The sequence below is a fragment of the Ictidomys tridecemlineatus genome, chromosome 3, assembly GCF_052094955.1.
Source record: "Ictidomys tridecemlineatus isolate mIctTri1 chromosome 3, mIctTri1.hap1, whole genome shotgun sequence".
In the NCBI taxonomy this organism is placed as follows: domain Eukaryota; kingdom Metazoa; phylum Chordata; class Mammalia; order Rodentia; family Sciuridae; genus Ictidomys; species Ictidomys tridecemlineatus.
Genome location: NC_135479.1, coordinates 39,388,178 through 39,407,257, shown reverse-complemented (window position 1 = coordinate 39,407,257; position 19,080 = coordinate 39,388,178). Strand labels below are relative to the sequence as shown.

At 49.9% G+C, this 19,080-nt stretch overlaps 1 protein-coding gene and 1 long non-coding RNA gene across 2 annotated transcripts; one reads left to right on the top strand and one right to left on the bottom strand.

The window, feature by feature from the left end:
- The first annotated feature begins 7,239 nt into the window (after positions 1–7,239).
- Positions 7,240–18,641, top strand: Tmem98 (transmembrane protein 98). Its single transcript, XM_078042468.1, has 7 exons — positions 7,240–7,392; positions 9,620–9,831; positions 11,195–11,326; positions 12,164–12,197; positions 14,418–14,533; positions 15,709–15,768; positions 17,819–18,641. Exons 2-7 carry the CDS (start codon positions 9,701–9,703, stop codon positions 18,024–18,026), a joined length of 681 nt encoding a protein of 226 aa, XP_077898594.1. The 5' UTR covers positions 7,240–7,392; positions 9,620–9,700; the 3' UTR covers positions 18,027–18,641.
- Positions 14,146–16,059, bottom strand: LOC144376112 (uncharacterized). The gene is made up of 2 exons (XR_013436206.1): positions 15,820–16,059; positions 14,146–14,580 (listed from the first exon to the last, which is right to left on the bottom strand). It is a non-coding gene; the product is annotated as an uncharacterized LOC144376112 (long non-coding RNA).
- Positions 18,642–19,080: the final 439 nt, after the last annotated feature.

Sequence of the window (19,080 nt, the reverse complement as noted above, 5' to 3'; positions counted from 1 at the left end):
TTTAGGTTTTTGATCAGAAGTGAAAAGCAGAGCCACTCTGTGTGAATTTCCCTGATCCCATGCTGCGGTGCTGACTGGAGAAGGCAGACTTTGAGTGGACAGAAAGAGGAGCAGGGGAGATACTCTGTGATCAACCGTGCAATCCAGGTCAGCCAGGAAGACCCCGGCATGAGGGGAGAGGGAGCACCCAGGAGCTCACGGGAGGCACAGAAGGCCTGTATGCTGAGCCTCCAAAAAGAAAATTCTCTCTCTGCACCATTCTTTGTCATTAGTGAACAGAACAGAGCACTTGCCTAGGAAGCAGGGGTGACACCCAGTGGCCACTCCTGGGAGTGCAGCTTCTTGGTCGTAGGTCATGAAACCAGGAGGTGCTTGCCCTGTTCCACTTGGGGGGGTGTTCAAGCTTCTCTTTCTCCCCGCAACTGACCCTCAGCATTTGGTCCCACTGGCCCTGGGCATTCTAAGGCGATAGACTAGGGAGAAGGGACTACCTAGACCCCGAAGGCTGTTAGTTCCAGAGCTCAGACCCGCACTTCTCAGCCAGTTCCCTGCTCTCCTGGGACAGATCCTGCAAAGCCCTGCCCAGGTTCAGATAAATGCCAGGTAGTGACACCAACGTCTTCTAGCCCACAGTTGTCCTGGGAAATTGCCCTCCTCTCCACCACCTCCCAAGAGTTGACTGTCCTTTGTGATCAAAGAAGGTCCTATTGTCCCTGGCTCTGCTTGACCCACGTACTGGGATCTGGCTTAGTGCGGGAGGCCGCCATGTCGTGTGACCAGCATTTTCCTCTCCTGATTGGTTTGAGGCACTGTCGGTCACTTCCAGTGATCTGGCCGCCTTCAAGTGGCTGTAGAGGGTAGCCCCAATCTTGAGAGTAGTAAAAATGTAACAAATGTGTCTTCGTGCATAGGGTGCCTTCCTGTAGCCCCATGGGTAGAGCTGTGCTCACCTGTTCCTTAGTGATATTACCCCTTTGCCCTGTTTGGGATAGAATGTTCCATGGAAACACCCTTTGTGTGTCCCCTTCTCTTACTCTGCACTTGGGTGTGGCCTTCCTAGATGTCAGTCAACCTGCTGACAGCAGACATCAGGAAGCTAGACTCAACCCCCTGAAACCTGACCCCTTGCCTCATTTGAATGGCTTTTCCTCAATAAAAGGGGTCAGCACATGCTCTCTCTCTCTCTCTCTCTCTCTTTCTGAGGACTCTTAAGGTCAGAGAAGCCATCACAGGACCCCCAAAGAGAAAGGTATCTCTATCTCTTGTGTGGTTATTTCGTGCAGCCCAGTTCCTCTGGAGTGACTCTGAGTGTTTTTTGGCAACGGGAACACAACAGCTTAGTCCAGAGAGAATCGAAGCTTTCTCCCCATCACAGGTCCCTGTCACTTGTCATAGCTGGCTGAACTTCTGGGCCAAAGAACCAGGTGCCTCTTAGTGTGAGGCTGTTCTGCCCAAGGGCCATACAAAGAGGACCATAACAGAACAGCTTGCCCTTTTTGCAGCACCCCCACCTTTTTTTCTTCTTTTTTAAAATCTCAACACCTTTTATAGTTTGGCATGATTATTTAATGTTTGAAGCATGATATTTACACCAAAGCATATTTCATAAACTTTAAGGAGAAAGAAATAACTTCATAGCAACGCGATCTACTATCGGGAAGGTGACACCTGATGTCCTTTCAAAAACTAAGAGAGCAGGTCGGGAGGTAGTTGAAAGAGAAGCATGCAGGACTCGGAGTCCCACAGACTTGGCTTCACATCTCAGCTCTGCCAGTGACTAGCTGTGGCACCTCTGGTAGGTCCTTGACCCTCCTGAGTACTTAGTGTTCCCCTGGGTGAAGTGGGGTAATCCCTCCTTCCCAGAGCTGTTGAGATGATGAAACAGGGTACCATCTAAGAAGCATCTGGAATAGAGTAGACCCTCAGTGAATGTTATCTTGAAAATGCATTAATTCAGGTCATCCAAAGCTAGTTATTTGGGACATAAGTTATGGATCAAGCATTGAAGTTGGACACTTGGTGACACCACGTAGCACAGCTTTCCCCGTCCCCCACCTTTTTCTGGTACTGGGGATTGAAGCCAGGGGCACTTTACCACTGAGCTAAATCCAAAGCCCTTCGTATTTTTTTAATTTTGAGACATAGTCTTCTTGCTAAGTTGCTGGGGCTGGCCTCAAACTTTTGACCCTCCTCCCCCAGCCTCCTGAGTTGTTGGGATTACAGGTATGTGCCACCGTACCTGGTACATAGCACAGCTGTTCAGAAAGATAATTCTAGTTTGAATCCCAGATTATCACTTACTAGCTGTAGAAATGTATATAACTTCTGGGTCAGGGAGGATAATCTATTATTAACAATAGAATGATCGATTATAAGAAATTATTGTGATAATTATGTAGTCTAGATAGCGTGCCCAGCACAGTACCCGACATACATAAAGTGTGAAAAATGACAGTGATTATAAATGAATATGATCATGCTGAAACATTAAAGGGAGGAGATGCTTTTGGATCACATTTAAAGCCAGAAATGCAAATGATTTTATTTAGAGCATTAAACCCATTCTTAAACCAACTTCAGCTGCATTAAATAAAATGTGAGGTGCTGTTTCCCCTTACGTACATCTACCCATCACTCCCTAAATATTTAGAGCAAGAGAGATTTTCATTTGCTCCAAAGAGGCATGTGGTAAAATATTAAAATGGAAAGGAAGGCTGTACAATCTCTATAGAGTGCTTTTGGAAAAGTCTTTTGAAGATTTTAGATGTCTTTGCCAAGATTTTAGATGTCTTTGCCATGTCCCCTATGGCCTGGGTGCACATGCCCTAATGTCCCCTGGGGAAATCCCTGTTGAGGGTCTCTATGTGCTTTGGTTCAGCTGCCTTAACTGAGAGGAAATGCAAACTCAGCCTGAATGCCCCTGCAGCTAGCTCCCAAGGCTCCTCCCAACCCTCACTTTCTCCCTGCTTCCTGCTCCTGCCCCTTGCTCCAGGAAGCCCTAGCAGTCCTGAGTGTTTGCTGGCTTTCCGCTCCTGCAAGGGTTCGGTCCACGCCCACAGCTCAGAGAAGCCCTGGTCTGTGTACACAAACCCTTCCCTAGCTGCGTCACTTTCCTTGGAAAACCATTCACTAGTCCATAAAAGGGCCCCGAGCAGCACTTCAAACAAGCATGGACTCAGAGTCAAATCAGGGATTTAGAATCAGGATCCTTTAATTCGGATCAACCTTCCTTCTCTTTCCTATGCTGGTGCCTCCCCCTCTCTGAGAGTTTCCCAGGGCTTCCCCCTCCTGCCGCACCCAGCAGGCTACCAGGGCTGGGTGAGGGTCTAGAGTTCCTATCTCCGGTCTCCACAGTAGAAAGCCAAGTGCAGATGGCTCAATTTTATTTTCATTCCTTGCACAAGGTCTTACTGAGCACATGCTAAGTGCCAGGGACTGTTCCAGATACTGGAGGTCAGCAGAGAACACCGACATGGCCCTTGCAGACTTTAGATTCTGAAAGAAGACAAGTAATGAACAGGTGCATCAGGGAAATGTCAGGTAGTGATAAGTGCCCAAGTCTGGGGTGCATGAAGGACAGGAATTGTTATAGAGGGCTCCTCGGTAGAGGTGACATGAGCAGACATCTGGGCAAAGGGAGGGAGGGAGTCATGGGAATGACAGAGTCAGGATTCCAGGCAGAGGGCACAGCCGAGCCCTGACATGGGCTGAGCTTGGCATGTTTGAGAAACACTGAGGAGGTCCCATGTTTTTTCTGTGTCATGCTATAAAGAGCACTTCTTTTTACTTGTGAAAGAATATGCAAAACATGCTTTACCGTTTAAACCACTTGTAAGCATACAATTCACTGGCAGCACTTTCTTTAATCTTCCTAAACTGAAACTTGGCACCCATTCAATGGTAACTCCTCATTCCTTTCCCCCGGGCACTGGCAACCCCCATTCACTTTCTGTGTGACGAACATTTGACATGCTGTCTCATTTCAGCCTCAAAACTCCTGCAGGCCATAGGCTTTGCTATTATCCCATTCTACAGATGAGAACAGAGACCGAGGGACTAATCTTAGATCACACAGCTAGCAAGCAGGGGAAAAAGGCCTCAGTTTGCAGCTTTTTCTGACTCAGGCTTCTGTTCTTCTTCACCTCTCTGGTAGGGTAAAGGAGGCTGTTTTGCTGAGGATTTAGTGTGGATTATAGACAATGCCAGAAGCTTTTAGCATTGAGACAGGATGGGGTTTTCTGGGCCATACTAGTGCTATCTGAGAAGAAGGAAGGAGCTGCTGCCCAGAGACATGCACTGGGGGTGGAGGGGAAGGCAGGTGATTGACACCTGTCTCTGCCACTCCTTTTCCACCTCTGCCTTGATACTCAGCTTCTCTGAGTGCATAAGCATGGTGTACCTTGGTGCTCGGTATCCAGATAGCCAAGCAATGCTGGCACCGCTTATTATTAGTAAAAAGCACAGCACGAGGTGCTGCCAAAAGAATCACCCAGGAGCTACTTGTGACCTTGACACGATGATGCAGCTGCTACCAGAAGAAAAAACAAAGCAAAAGTATGTCAAAGTGGGACTAGTAGAGTAGACTTACTGCAGGAAGAACAGTACCTAGCTCCCACCCAGGGCCAGAGTAAGTGCATTTGTGAGGATGGAGTATGTGTTGAGGAGAGACTGGCTCTATCTGTTGCAGCTGACAATCTGCCCTGTTCCAATATCCAGGTTGTTGGAAGAGCTATCAGGTTCCTGGCTTGGTGGTCTGGGCCAGGGGGTGTTGAGTTCCACTCCCTGTCCTACTCTGGATAGCTGGCAAGTTGACTTACCCCTCGGAGGCTCTTTTCTCTTATAAACATAATCATACTGACTTCTCAAGGTTGGTGAGAGGATCAAAAGACATAAGGTGCATCTGATGCCTAATCAATGTCTAACACATATACAGTAGGTGCCCATAAATGTCCACTCCTTGCCTGGGTGAAGCAGGAGCTTGCACCCATCATCCAGGAGTCCAGCCTCTTCCCTCTTCTCATGATCTGCACCATTTCCAATCTTCTGGCTTCCCCCTAATCACCAGGTTCGGCTCTGGGTTTGGGGACCCTAGTGTCTCTGTCTGATGTTTAGACTTGGTAATAAGAGACCATATGTAGTGTATTTGAATTTTGGGGAGCAATCTGGAAACTATCCCTCTTACCTATTTGGGGGTAACTACCTTGCCTTTAGCTATATTTTCCGGCAGGACAGTGCCTGTACCTCACCTCCCACTGTGGGGGCAGGAAGGGTCAGGTCCTATCCAGTACTCAGAATCTGGAGTGAAGGATAATGTTGGAAAGAGGGACACAATCATTTTAGGGCAGCAATACTCAGCCCCACTTCCTAACCTGTGTCTTCCATTTCCTGATGATTCTGTGGGCACCCCATGCTCTGCCCATAAGTCCCCTGTTCATGTGGGCAATAGTTCCTGTTGTTTACAAATAAGGAAACTGAGTATCTCACAAGATCTCAAATTAATCCAGAGAGGCTTCAAGGGGACTGGGATGGTGGGAGTTGCTAGAACATGGGAGACACCTGGCACAACCTTTCTGCAACCCTGTTCTGCTGGCAGCTGGGCAGCGGGTTGTTTTGTTGGGGCATGAATGCTGTCTGCTCCGGGCAGCAACTGAGCTATTATTTACTTGTTTATATAATTTGTTTTTTAGTTGTACACATCGTTTCTACTTGTGTTATAAACTCCTCGGGGCTAAAGCTTCCTTTTATATCTCTTGTACAGTGTTGGAGCCCCAGACATGGAAGAGGCCACGAAAGATCTTGTGGTTTGGCTTCATCTCTTAACACCATGGAATGTCTAACCACCCAAGACAACTAGAAACAGCTCATCTCAGAGAATCTCCTAGAAACGGAGACGCTGACTGTCCCCGGTCACCCTTTCCAATGTTTGCTGTTTTACAGTAAACCCATTTTCCCTACACAGAAGTCAGGCTCAGCAGTTTTCTCATGAAAACCCTTCAGCCTTCTCTTCCCTGAGCACCAGTGATGGGGAAGCCCAGCTGCCCACAGGACCAGGCAAATAGGGTGTGAATGAATGTGCTTATGTTGTTTGGGCAATGAGGATGGCCAGGGTCCGGAGAGCAAGCCTGAGACAGCAGTAGCTCTTCTCTTACTGCCGGCAGAATGTGGACTGAATTTTGGGAGATTTGATAAATTTTTCAGAGAAGCTGGAAACCTAGAATTCTAAGTGGAATTCTTGATTTTCAAAAATGTTGGCAATGAATTTGAGTTTTAAAAAAACATGAGTCAAAGAAATACTTTCAAGGGCTGGGTGTGGCCTGGAGGCTACAGATTTGCAGATGCTGCAAGAAGCTGCCTGGGAACTAATTTGCATCCTTGGTACTTGTCACTGGTGACCTTAGACCTGGACACTAGGAACCAGCTCATGCTTTAGTCAGCCTACTCTGGCTCTGCCTTGTCCTTAGGAAGGTCAGGGATACTGCCATCTGGAGCCCATGTCTTCTCCTAGGTCAAGCCTCTGGCACCTTGGACTCTGGGAATCCCTGGCCAAACAGCACTCACCCGGCTTCCAGGGCCTCTGGGGGGACTCTAATCTTCCAAGCACAACCTGTACCACCTGGTGTCAACATCTTTAGGCCTGAAGGATGGCCAAGGGATGACTGTTAGCCGGAATCAAGCTGTGTCCCTATGAAGGAAGTGGTCCCCCATTGCAGTAAGGTTGGAGTAGTGAGGGATCAGGGACAGAATTGCCCGCAGGAGTCCTGGCTTGGGCCAGGTCTTCTTGCCACTGTCCTGCCTGTATCAGGCTACTGATTCATTATCTCCCCCGGACCAGGCACTCTTCAATGCACCGAGCGCTTTGTGTCATTGACCCCGATACCAACCCAGATACTTACAAGCAAAGGAACTAACCAAAGCATAGAAAAATAAGTTGCCCACAGCTAGTGAGTGAGTGGTTCCATCAGTTTGCAGACAGTAAAAAGCCTCAATCAGTGACCAGTCGCACTGTGGAAACGGTGGGTGCTCCCCAACCTCCACTGGATGGCCAGCCCGGACCGGGTGGGCGCGGGAGATAGGGACCCTCCCTCCATCTGCCCCCGGCCCAGCCTCCTCGGGGGCACGAGGAACCTTCGTGGGACCGCTAGTGTCTGCTTCCCAGCTGCCCCGATCCCGCCACCCCAACCCCCGGGCCGCCTGGGGGCCTGGCGGGGACGGCGGCGCCTGGCAGCGGGGGATTTGGATGCGCCGCCGGGGGGAGGGCATCTGGGTCCCTCCGCCGCCCGCGGCTTCCCGGCATGCCCTGCTGCAGGGCCGCCCCGGGCCGGCGCCCGGACTTCGCCATCGGCGGGGCGCGGGAGGCACCGGGCGCGCGGGGAGCCGCAGCCGCAGCCACAGGTGGGTGAGCGCTCGTGCCGGGGCTCCCTCGGGGGCGGGCAGCCGGAGGGTCCCGTGGGGAGCCCACCGGGTGGGGAGGGTCCGGGGGGCGCGGCGGGGGCGCGGGCTGCTACGGGGGGGGGAGGGGCGCCGCCTCTTTGTCCCTGTCCCGCGGGGCGCACAAGTTGGGCCCGAAAGTTGGAACTGCGCGCTCGATTGCGATCCGACCCTCGCGCCGCGCGCTCCATGCCCGTCGGGGTCCCAACTCTGGAGCGTTGGAGTGGGATCTGGGGTTGGGAGGTGGCCCATCAGGGGACAGAGAGGGTCTTGGGGCTGCTGAACCTCCTGGACTTGGACCACGAAGAGGGGGAAGTGGGGCTGGCGAGAAACTTGCAGAAATCGAGAATACACCGAGAAAGAAAAGCGCACAAAGAAACGCCCGCACAACCCAATCAGAGAAAGGCAGGGACAGCCCAGGAACTCAGACACACTCGGAGGAACAAACTCCCGACACACAGAAAGAGAGGAAACCCAGAAGCTCTGGGAGGCCTGGGGGTAGGAGCGAGAAAAGGAAAGAAACCCTGATCAGGGGAGAGGCTGAAGGGAAAAGAGTGGGTGGAGAGGAAAACAGACGCGCAGAGACAAAGACCGAGATGGGGGGACGGGGGACGAAGAGCTCATGGCCGTGGGGTGGGCACTACACAGAGCCACCCACCTGGAAAAGCTGCGCAGACGCTGAGATACACCCCTTCCTCCCACAACCAGAGAAAAAGAGATGAAAGAGACATCTCTGAGAGAGCAGCGGTGGTGGAGAAGACCTCCTTGGCATTTTAGGCCAGCTAAGGTCCCACCCTGACCCCCGGCAAACTCCTACACATCCTTCAAAATCCAGCTCTAGCATCACTTGTCCCTGTGAAGAAGGCTTTCCCAGAAAATGTTCTGCATATGCAGTTAGTCTCTTTTCTAGGTGCTTCTGCCCCTAACCCAGGCACATGGAGCTGAAATGGTTTTTCTAACTTTCTCACCTTTCCCACCAGCCCCTTAAGATTGGCCTCACTCTCTCTGTTTTAATCTCTAATCTTCAGACTCCAGTCCAGAGCTTGGTGCATTATACATGATCAGTATATGCTTACTGAATGTCAACCAAGAGCATTTGGATCCTCTAAGACATAATGCACAGACAAGTGCAGATAGAAGAGATGCAGCATCCCGGGGTCACAGAGACCCCCATGTCAGAGCACCCCTTTCTGCAGATGGATACATGAAATGAGTACTTCCATGAGATGCCCTTGTTCCTTTGACCTAGGAGTTAAAAAGACAGCCATGCCCTTTGTACGACATTTCACTAAATGATGAATTCCTATGCACAAAGGTGGTTCTGTAAGATCATATCATAGCTGTGGTGTTTGCACAATGACAAAATCTCAGAACTCATCCCTCTTGCCAAGCCATGCATAACTGTAGAGGTGAAAGAGCCTCCTGAGGGAAAACAGGCAATAGGCAGTGGATGCTTTGACACCATTTGTAAGTTTCCAGCATTGAAAATGATGATCAGAAGCCTTTTCAGAGTTTCTACAGTCTTCTTTCCTCCTGAGAAAGAGGAAGTCCACTTCCCTGTCTACTTTCTGACTATGGAAATGTGGACAAATTCCCTGAACCTCAGTTTCCCCAATTATAAAATAGGAACACCCAGGTCTAGCTCATAGCCTTGTTAGATGAGTTAATGCACAAAATGCCTGGCACAGAGGAGACCCTCAGGAAACATCTCTCACCTCCCCCCTGCTTTCTCATGCACATTTAAAAAAATATATATGAAAAATTAATGGCTAATTGTTTCCTTTTGTCTCAGGTTTAAAAACCCATCCTAGCTAGGCACAGCGGTGCATGCCTGTAATCCCAGCAACTTGGGAGGTCAAGGCAGGAGGATCCCAAGTTTGGAAGCCAGCCTCAGCAACTCAGTGAGACCCTGTTCAAAAATAAAAATTAAAAACACCTAGGGATGTAGTTCAGTGGCCCTGGGATCAGTCCTCAGTACCAAAACAAACAACCCTTCTTGGTTCACTCAGGAGGCAAACTCTTAATGAAGGGAAAGGTGAATCTGGGCAAGTCATATAATGCACTTTGGGTTTCTTTAGTCCCTCAGATCTGTGCAGATGGGTTGGAGGAACCTCACTCTACCTCCTTCCCATTTGCCACTTCTGACAGGTGAGACTCAGCAGCCCTCTTCTCTTTCTGGCTTCTTCACTAGGTCTGCCCTGACCTGGCGTTCTCTCAGGCATTAGCCTGTGTGGAGATGTGAGCGGGATTGAGTCGGGAGCTACCGGGAAGCATGGAGACGGTGGTGATTGTTGCCATAGGGGTGCTGGCCACCATCTTTCTGGCTTCGTTTGCAGCCTTGGTGGTGGTGTGCAGGCAGCGTTACTGCCGGCCCCGAGATCTGCTGCAGCGGTATGATTCCAAGTGAGTGGCTCAAGGGGTGGGAGGTGGAGGAGGAGAGGTGGGCTCCCCTGAAAGGAACAAGAGAGGAATAGAAATAGCTTGGTGCTGGGCTACTCTGGCTCAGTGTTTGCTCTCTGAAATGGTACCCACACGCTGTCCTGCCCAATAAAGACCTCAGAGCTTAAGAATATTCCTTAAGCCCTCAGCATCCTGAGCCACATCTTTCTCTGTTCACTGAGCCATTGAAAAAGTCACTGAACATGTTCACCTAGCATAAAGGCAGAGCCATCTGTACAAAGCTGGTCATCTCAGCAGTGGGACAAATCAAATCCCTCTCCAACCAGACCCCTGGGAACAAAGATCACATGCCCACACTCAGCCACACAGCCAAGTAACAGATGCTTCCTACCGTGAAATCCCAGCCCAGGCCTGTTTCTGCCTTTGCATAGCGGATTTCATCGTGATTCATTTTGTGTGAAATGGATTTTTTTGTAAGGAAGATCCAACTTTCAGTTTAGGGATGTTTTAATTGATAGGTCCTTAAGGGACCGTGGCAACTAACCCTTAGTTTCTGTTCTACCTTTATCTTAATTCTATCAGCTTCTCTGTTGAGTGGTTAACTAATTTTTAAGTGCCCAATTTCATGGCCTAGGAAAGCTCTGCTGTTGCAAAGAATGCCGTGGTGGCTTGGGTTTTCAAGATCCCCTTATAAAGGAGGAGGTGTTTCTCCTTCTCTCACTTCTCCAGGATGACTAACTTGGAGAGAGTGGAGTTTGGGGGTGGGATAAGGAGGTCCCCCAGAATGATTCTGCAGCCGTAGCAGGGGGTGCAGGTGGGCTTGGGTAATGGGGACTCTGGCCTGTCTGTGACGTATAGGCTTGAAGGGATGATGAGCAATGAAAGGATACTATTTTGTCCTGAAGGAGTAGCCCTAATACATTTTTGTAATCATAGAATTATAGCTCTATTTTTTTTTTCTCAGTAGCTCATCTCATTCTGTCCACTTGTATTTTTGGTGTCCCTGGCCTGACTCCCTAACTCATCATTCAGCCAGATACTCTATCCTCAGCTGTGTTTCCTTTAGGGTTGGGTTTGGATCTAGGATAACAGGGTGCTGCTCTAAGTTATCCCCTTTATCCTTAGGGTGGGTATGTGGGTGTATTAGTCAGTTTCCCATCACTGTAACAAAATAACTGAGATATTTAACTTATAAGAGAAAAAGGGTTATTTTGGCTCACAAGTTTAGAGGTTCTAGTCCATAATGGGGTGGACTCACTACTTTTCAAACCTCTGTGAGGCTGGCCTGACGACAATGGTAGGGAGTGTGTGGTGGAGCCGACTGCTCACCTCATGGCCACGACCGTAACGGGGTCTTCCCTTCCAGGCCCATCGTGGACCTCATCGGAGCCATGGAGACCCAGTCGGAGCCCTCAGAGTTAGAGCTGGATGATGTCGTCATCACCAACCCCCACATCGAGGCCATTCTGGAGAATGAAGACTGGATTGAAGATGCCTCGTAAGGCCCGGGACCTCTGCTTCTGTCACTGGCTTGACATGGGGAGAAATCAGAATAGGGCATCTGCCCTTGCTCTCTCCTCCTGTTTGGTAGACCTGAACCCTCAGGCTCTCAGATGTGTGGCAAAGATTGTTACAAGTCACCCCCAGGTGCTCGGGTTATATTGGGGTGCCACGGATTTGACAGTCAGGCTCCAGGGAAGAAGCGTTGGTCCCCAGTATCCCTCAGGCACTCTCTATCCAGCAGGAGTCTCTGAGGTTTCTTTCTTTTATCCCTTTGGTCATCCCTTCCCTGGGCACGTGGTCATGGGGCATTATGTGTAGGGCCCCGGGTCGGTCCTGCAGGTATTCGAATAGCAGGGAGATGGAACCGTCCTGAACACGGTAGAAACTGAAGGTCATCTCTGCGGGTGGTGCAGTGGGCACACTCAGGAGGCAGTGTCTAGGTTTGCCTGCAGTGGGGAGGCCCAGGTGGCTTTCACGAAGGATGCCACAGAGGGGAGCCTTTTGACTTGGGAGTGAAGGATGGGAAGGAACTCACCAGGATAAGCCTAAGGGGAAGGTCTTGTTGGACAGAGGGAAGAGTCCACCCGGGGGCAGAGTTAGAAAAGCGTGCCTTGATAGACAGTCTGTAGAGCCAGTGGGAGAACCAGGTGGGGTGGCGGGGGTGGGAGGGAAGGGAAGGGCTAGGGGCTTGTCTGTTTTAATGCTGAAGCATCTGCTCTGAGGTGGTGTACCCTGTGCCCATCCGTCAGTGCTGGGCGAGGAACAGAGGCGGTAGCTGGAGGGGAGGTGGGCTCTCTGCATAAGCACTGACGCCTTCTTCTTGTCTCTCCAGGGGTCTCATGTCCCACTGCATTGCCATCCTGAAGGTAATACTCCCATTTCCCTGTGACGTCAGGGCAGTCCCCAGGGCACCCCAGGCACAGACAGTTGGAAAGGACCTCAGCACGTGCCCTGAACGTCTGCCAGGGTCCTTCTTTTACTCTGCACTTGGCATTTCCACTCTTGCCTCTTCAGTCTGTTTTGCTTTAGGATTCTCAAGGCCCTTTGTGGGTTTTATTTCATCTGGTCCTCTTCACACCGTGGGAAAGACAGCCTAGGTGGGCAGGAGCCACGCTTTCAACAACCTAGGGGAAAGCCATGCACCCGAGTCCACACGGCTGCCGAGGGAAAGCGGCCTCTCTCTGAGCACACACTTTTGTTAACAGAGAGCTCCAGCCTATATGGCCCGTGCCATTCTGAATGTAGACTTTGGTGATTAGCAAGTCTTCACTAACTGAATCTGGCTGTGACAGTAGTCAGTCAAATGGACAATGAGTGTTTAAAAATCCACATAATTACAGCATTGCACACCTGTAATCCCAGTGGCTAGGAGGCTGAGGCAGGAAGATTGCAAGTTCAAAGCCAGCCTCAGCAACTTAGTGGAGCCCTGTCTCAAAATAAGCTGGGGATGTGGCTCACCCCTGAGGTCAATCCCTGGTACAAAGCGGGGAAAAAATCCAAATCATGAGTTCTTCAACCTGTAGGAAGAATTGTTTTCTCTCTCTCTCTCTCTCTCTCTCTCTCTCTCTCTCTCTCTCTCTCTCTTTTGGTTTTGTTCTTGTGATGTCGGGAATGGAATCCAAGGACTCATTCTTGCAAGGGAAGCCCTCTACCACGAAGCTATAGCCCAGCCTGACTTTCTCCTTTGAGTGTCTGAATCCTTTGGAAGATTGTATCCAATTTTTCATTTTGGGTAAATTTTATAGTTCCAGCATTTTCCTCCCCAATTCTTGTCTGATACCATCCTACCTAATATCATCATAATAATACTCAAATATTTGGCCAATTACAAATGTGAGTTCCTTCACTTCAGTAACCCTCTCTCTTTGTCTCTTTGCCTAGTTATTATTTGAAATTTCAAAAGAGATCATTTTGTCATTTCTCCAGTGTCATTCAATGTAAGATATCAAGAAGTCCTTTATCCTACCTCATGCAAATGATACATCTTTCGCTGTCTCTTTTGGGACAAAGAAAGCCTAGCAGGAAATGGTTGCCTCGGAGCCTGGGCTTATTATGTAATTCTGGGAAGTTCTTTGGGTGTATAAAATATGGCTTTAGCTAGAGACAGGATTGTCGATACGGATAGCTAGGTATAATGACGGGAGCAGTGAAGCCATATCACATTTTCCTTGTCCCAACTCGTGCCCTGGCTGGTGCCCAAGCCTGCACCTGTCAGAGGAGGAGGATAGATGGCACCTGTTGGGGGAGATGAATTAGCTGGAAGGAGCCTTATTAGATTGGTATAAGGGAGGACCCAGGGAGGACCCCAGATCCAAGGAAAGGGCTTCTAGTCCTCCTCTTGGGATCTCAAGTCCCTTTGCTTAGTCCCCTGCCTTTGAATCCCTGTGGCTGGAGTTCGAGGAAGGGGACTGGTCTCCTTTCCCACTGGGTCCTTGGGCTTCTTTTTCTCCTTATTTTCCAGTCCCGAGTCCAAGGCAGGCAACGGAACTTCTTTGCAGGGATAGAGGCCGATCCAGCCCTCACCTGGGGGAGGCGTGGAGGGCACTGAGCTTGGGGGGGAGGTGGCTGGCACTGAAGGTGGATGATGAAAACATCCTTGTGTCGTGGATTTGCCTTTCCCCTGTTTCTTCTGTCATCATCACCCTCGAAAATTGTTGAATTCTGCGCCCTTATTGAAGAATGTGCTTAAAGGGAACAATCGCCCTCTGTCCGGCCCTGTGTGTGCGGGAGCTATTCCCCTTTTGGAAGACTAAAGCATGAGGTGGAGGCATAGACAGAGAAAGCAGGCTTTCCCCCCTAAGTGAGAAGGTGAAATCAGGGCACATGATTTTTATTAGAGGGATTATTTCAGCTTAGACTCCTCTGAGCTGAAGCACCTCCTTGCTCCGAGGTTCCCCACCACCCATCTCCTCTGCCCTCTGTGAGCTGCTGCTCACTCAAACTCCGTCGCTAGGGGAGGGGTCCAGCTGTATGGTGGCACCCGGGGGGTGGGGGTGGGGGCATATTTTGTCCTGTCGTGGGGGTGGCGGAAGTCCTTGGAGGGGACTAGCCTCTGCTCATCACTTCTGTCCTCCCTGCCACATTAGATTTGTCACACTCTGACGGAAAAACTTGTTGCCATGACGATGGGCTCTGGGGCCAAGATGAAGACTTCTGCCAGTGTCAGCGACATCATCGTAGTGGCCAAGCGGATCAGCCCCAGGTGAGTGATGGGTGGCCTTGAAGTCTCCGTGTACTTCACGAGAGAAGCTGAGGAAGGGAGACCGCAGGGTTGGGCTCCGATAAGAAGCAGTAGGTGGGCCACTTCCGTTATCTGCATCCCAATGTTTCCCTGGCAGCCAGGAGGGCTTAGATAGAGGGACTCCCAGGTCAAGACGGTCACCTGGGATCGCCATCCCCAGCTTGCCTGGCTACTCCGGCTCCTTCTCTTGCTACTCCATCCTCCCAGGTGCTGCTGAAGCCAGCAAGTGCATGTCCCAATGGTGCCCACACCTGTCTCCAGTGACCTCCTGGCCATGCCCTGTGTCCAGCCTGTGTCTGTCCTGGGGACCCCTCCCTTGATGCCACAGTGGACTTCACTGCCCCCATGCCCAGCCCAGCCAACAACCTCCAGGATGGGGTGGGAGGTGAACCACAGCATTCAGACCTCCCAGATTCCAGGCAATCTGCAGAATTCCATGTGGGAGGCAACCAGCAGACTGCAATCAACAACTACACCCCCTCATTTGGGTTCTGTTTTGCAAAGAAAAAAGTCCTTTTCTTAGAGCAAAGGGCTGTACTAAGTTTGTGTCGCCATCTGGTGGCTGGTATGTGGACGTGCCTCATCCCAGCAAAGACCCAACTCTGTCAGTTGGCCATTCCCTGAGTTCCAGGGACCTTGCTTTCTTTGTTGCCAAGACCTCCGGTAAATCACCAGGAACCAGCCCTTTACCATCCTCAAAATTAACCAAGTAAGAAGCTAGGGGCAGCGGCTGGGAGAGGGTGCAAAACCTTGCACCCCACAAATCAGAACCTGATTTTAAAAACTTAGCCGTGGATTGAACCACATGGTAAAAGAAAAAAGCAATGGAGTGGTTTGAACTCAAATTAAACTGGTGACTTTGTTTTTTAGTGTTCTGTGTAATCGCCTTAAGCCACATCTCCCGCACTCTGCCCCAAACACAAAAGTTAATAAATGCCTGTGAAAGTTAAAATACTGCAAACTCAGACCATCTGGGAAGTGGAGTGCTCCCTAATTCTACTTCCTCCCGATGCCAGGAGACAGGAGAATGCAGAAGCAGGAGGGAAGGAACCACTGAGTGGGCCTGGAATATCAGCAGACAGGGGAGAAGGAGAAAAGGAAGTAAAGTGAAATATTTGACTTTTGTCTCCCCTCAGAGTGGACGATGTCGTGAAGTCCATGTACCCTCCGCTGGACCCCAAGCTCCTGGATGCACGGTGAGAGGGGTGGGGTGGGGGGCTGGCTCGGCATGTCCCGCTGAGGTTCACCTGTATCAGCTCTGTGAGGTTGACCCGTTGGGTTGTTTAGAGAGGGCTGTTCTGCTGGGTTCCCAAAGCCGCACCCACGTTGGGGCACATTCACTTCTGTTCAAGTGGTTAGCCAAGCGGAGTGGAGGCTGGCTGGGTGGTGGACACAGTCTTCCAGAAACCCCGCAGGAGAAAGAGCCAGTCTTAGGTTTGGAATTTTCGTGACTACACATCCGGCTGGGCTGCGTTCCACCCGGACTTCCCTCCCTTCATCCCCTACTGCTCCCTCTGATCTTTGGACCCCAGAAGTAGACACACCTAGCTGAGAGTGCTGCCCTGTGGGGCCCGGTTGAGCAGAGCTGGGGGGGAGCAGAGGTGACAGGACAGCTGCAGGGGTGCACACCTTCCACTGGGCACCCAGAAACCCTTCTCTCCTGACCCTTCCCTGTATACACAGGGAACATAGCTTTATGAAATTCTATGCTCCTATACCAGATGTAGACTCCTTTAAAGAATTCTTTACTCTTGATTTATAGTTCATGGACACTCATGTGAGGTCGCTGGGCACACAGGGCACCGTGATACTTCCAGCTTTTCTCTGCCTCGTTCCTGCTGCAGCCTAGATTTGTCCACAGATTAGTAATCTTCAGCACATTCCCAAATGCAACAGGCACACTCAATATATAAAAGGGGTCTTACAGCGACTCTTTCAATGCTAAAAAAAAAAAAGAAAAAAGAAAAAAAAAACACAAAAAAGAAAGACTTCTCAATTTGATTTTTAGTTATTATTATTATTATTCTTATTATTTTAAGAGTTTGGGTAAAGGGCTCAAGACATGACTCAGTGGTAGAGTGCTTGCCTGGCATGTGTGAGCCCCTGAGTTTGATCCTCAGCCGTGCATATAAATAAATAAAAGCTGTATTGGCAACTAAAAAATATTTAAAAACAACAACAACAACAACAACAAAAAGTTTGGGTAAATGAGAACTGAGTCTTACTGATTGGTGATCAATAAGAGGTGCTCAAGGTTGGGGTATTTAAATCCTGTCTTTAGATGAGTGGCACTTGGAAAATGTGGTCACTCAGTTGGCCAGATCTGGCCTGTTTCACGAAATGCTTTTCTGGGAGATGTTCATAGGTGTGTTGCAGAGAGTGGCTTCCATGCTCTGCAATGCCTGTGAGACACACATTCACAGTCTCCCCTGGATCTCTATCAGGGTCTGTCCACAGCCCAGTAGTGCCAGGGAAGTGGGGAGGTTGCAGACAGCATGGGAGATGTGGTTTATTGGGGAGAGCTCACAGGAGCTCAGAGACTGCGCCCAGAAGAGTTCAGTTGCGCAGGCTGACAGAGAGCACCTCGGATCCTCATGGTGCTTTGCCATGCGGCACCCCCTCTCTTCACAATCTTTTGTCCAGTGGCAGCTGGCTGGATGAGTGACACATATCCTTTCCATAGTGCCTTTACTTCTGTGCCAGTCACCACTGACAGAGGGGTTTTATCTGTTAGGCTGCAGAAGCAGTGACATCATCAGCATGAGCTTGCTTACTTTGCTTGGGTGACCAGCATCCCAAGGAGCAACTCTTCTTGTGTACCTGCAAGAAAGTAGCTTTCTACAGATAACAGTAACTCGCCCTCGTTCCCAGCAGGCATGAGGGAAAGCTGGAGTCCTTCAAGATAATATGGATCTGGGCTTTCCAGCCCAGGCTTGCTCTCATTGGTCCCTCTCCTTAACTTCCTAAGGTTTTGGGAACAGAAAAGGTATTTTCAGGGACATGGTGTTTAACTGTCCCCCTTTACTCTAGGGACCATATAATCTAGTACATCAAAGGCTCTGAGATAGGCTCCCGTTAACCTTGTTAACCTAAATCTGTTGAACATGGAACCATTCAATTCCACACCTACCAACCTCTCGGGGAACACTAGTCTAGAGCGTGTCTGTTTGGGATTTTATGTGAATTTTCTCATTTCTTAGGAAATGAGAAAAAAATGTTTTTTTTTTTTTTTTTTTTTTTCCCTAGGACGACTGCCTTGCTCCTGTCTGTCAGTCATCTGGTGCTGGTGACCAGAAATGCCTGTCATCTGACTGGAGGACTGGATTGGATTGACCAGTCACTGTCAGCTGCTGAGGAGCACCTGGAAGTCCTTCGAGAGGCTGCCCTGGCTTCTGAGCCAGATAAAAGCCTCCCAGGCCCGGAAGGCTTCCTACAGGAACAGTCGGCCATTTAGTCCTGTAGGAAAGCAGGTGGTCACGAGGGCCAATCTGCTGCTATCCTGGGTGGCTTAGCTGAGCCTTTCACTTTTCCCTGTAGAGTTAGTTGTTCTCCAGGGCTCGGGGGTCCCTCCATGTGTGTACAGTAAAGCAGAATCGCCCCATCGTGGATGCTTCTGTTGCAATGGCAGACGGTGGCTGGGGAATGGTATTCTCATACCAGGATTAGGGGACATGCCTTTCGCCACCTGTACAGCAGAGTGGGCTGTCAGCTCAATTTCGCTCACCTCGTGTTTTCAAGAAAATTGAGCCACCCTCTAAGAATCCAGAGGTTTCACCTAAAAATCAGAATTCCCAACTTCTCTTGGACAATCAGAAGGCGTGGCGAATCTGAACTGCGTTTTCAAAATAGGACAATCATTTGGAGCTCGGTAGAGGTTCACTCTCCGAGTAAGCCTTCTACTCGGTCCCTGGCCTGATGTGTTTATTTGTGTTACTTCCTGGTTCCTTTACAGGCTTGGGTCTGAAGCTGAGCACTGCAAAGTTGATTATTTCCTTTTTATCATTATGCCTGCGATTTTACCTAGCCACCACTAAGTGAATAGTAAATTTATACATGTGTTTTCCTCAAATGTGTGGTTACTGAGTCAAATTCACTTGTGTGGCGTGGGAGTGGGGTGTCGGTGAGAACCGAGGGTGGAGGGAGACAGCCTAAGAGTCCTGAGGATGCCTCTTGTGTATATTTCAAGATGAGATATTTAGGGACTGCTCAGAGCTCAGGCACCCGCAGAGATGCCTCCATGGAGTCGTTTCAACCTCCAGCAGTGACATCTGTGAAGGGCGTGTTCTCTTTTCTTCTAGTATCTATGTGTCTTGCAGATTTTGAAAGATAAGGAGCACTTTTATGACTCAAGACCTTAGTGGGACCTAGAATCACAATCGCACATTCCAAGCATGATCTAAACGGCCTAATCTCTATCATGAGCAAACTGGAAGTACTCTGCTTCTTCCCCAATTCTCAGAACCCACCTTGCCCTTGGAAGAGGGTCCTGGTTTGGAGAGTTTCTGGGT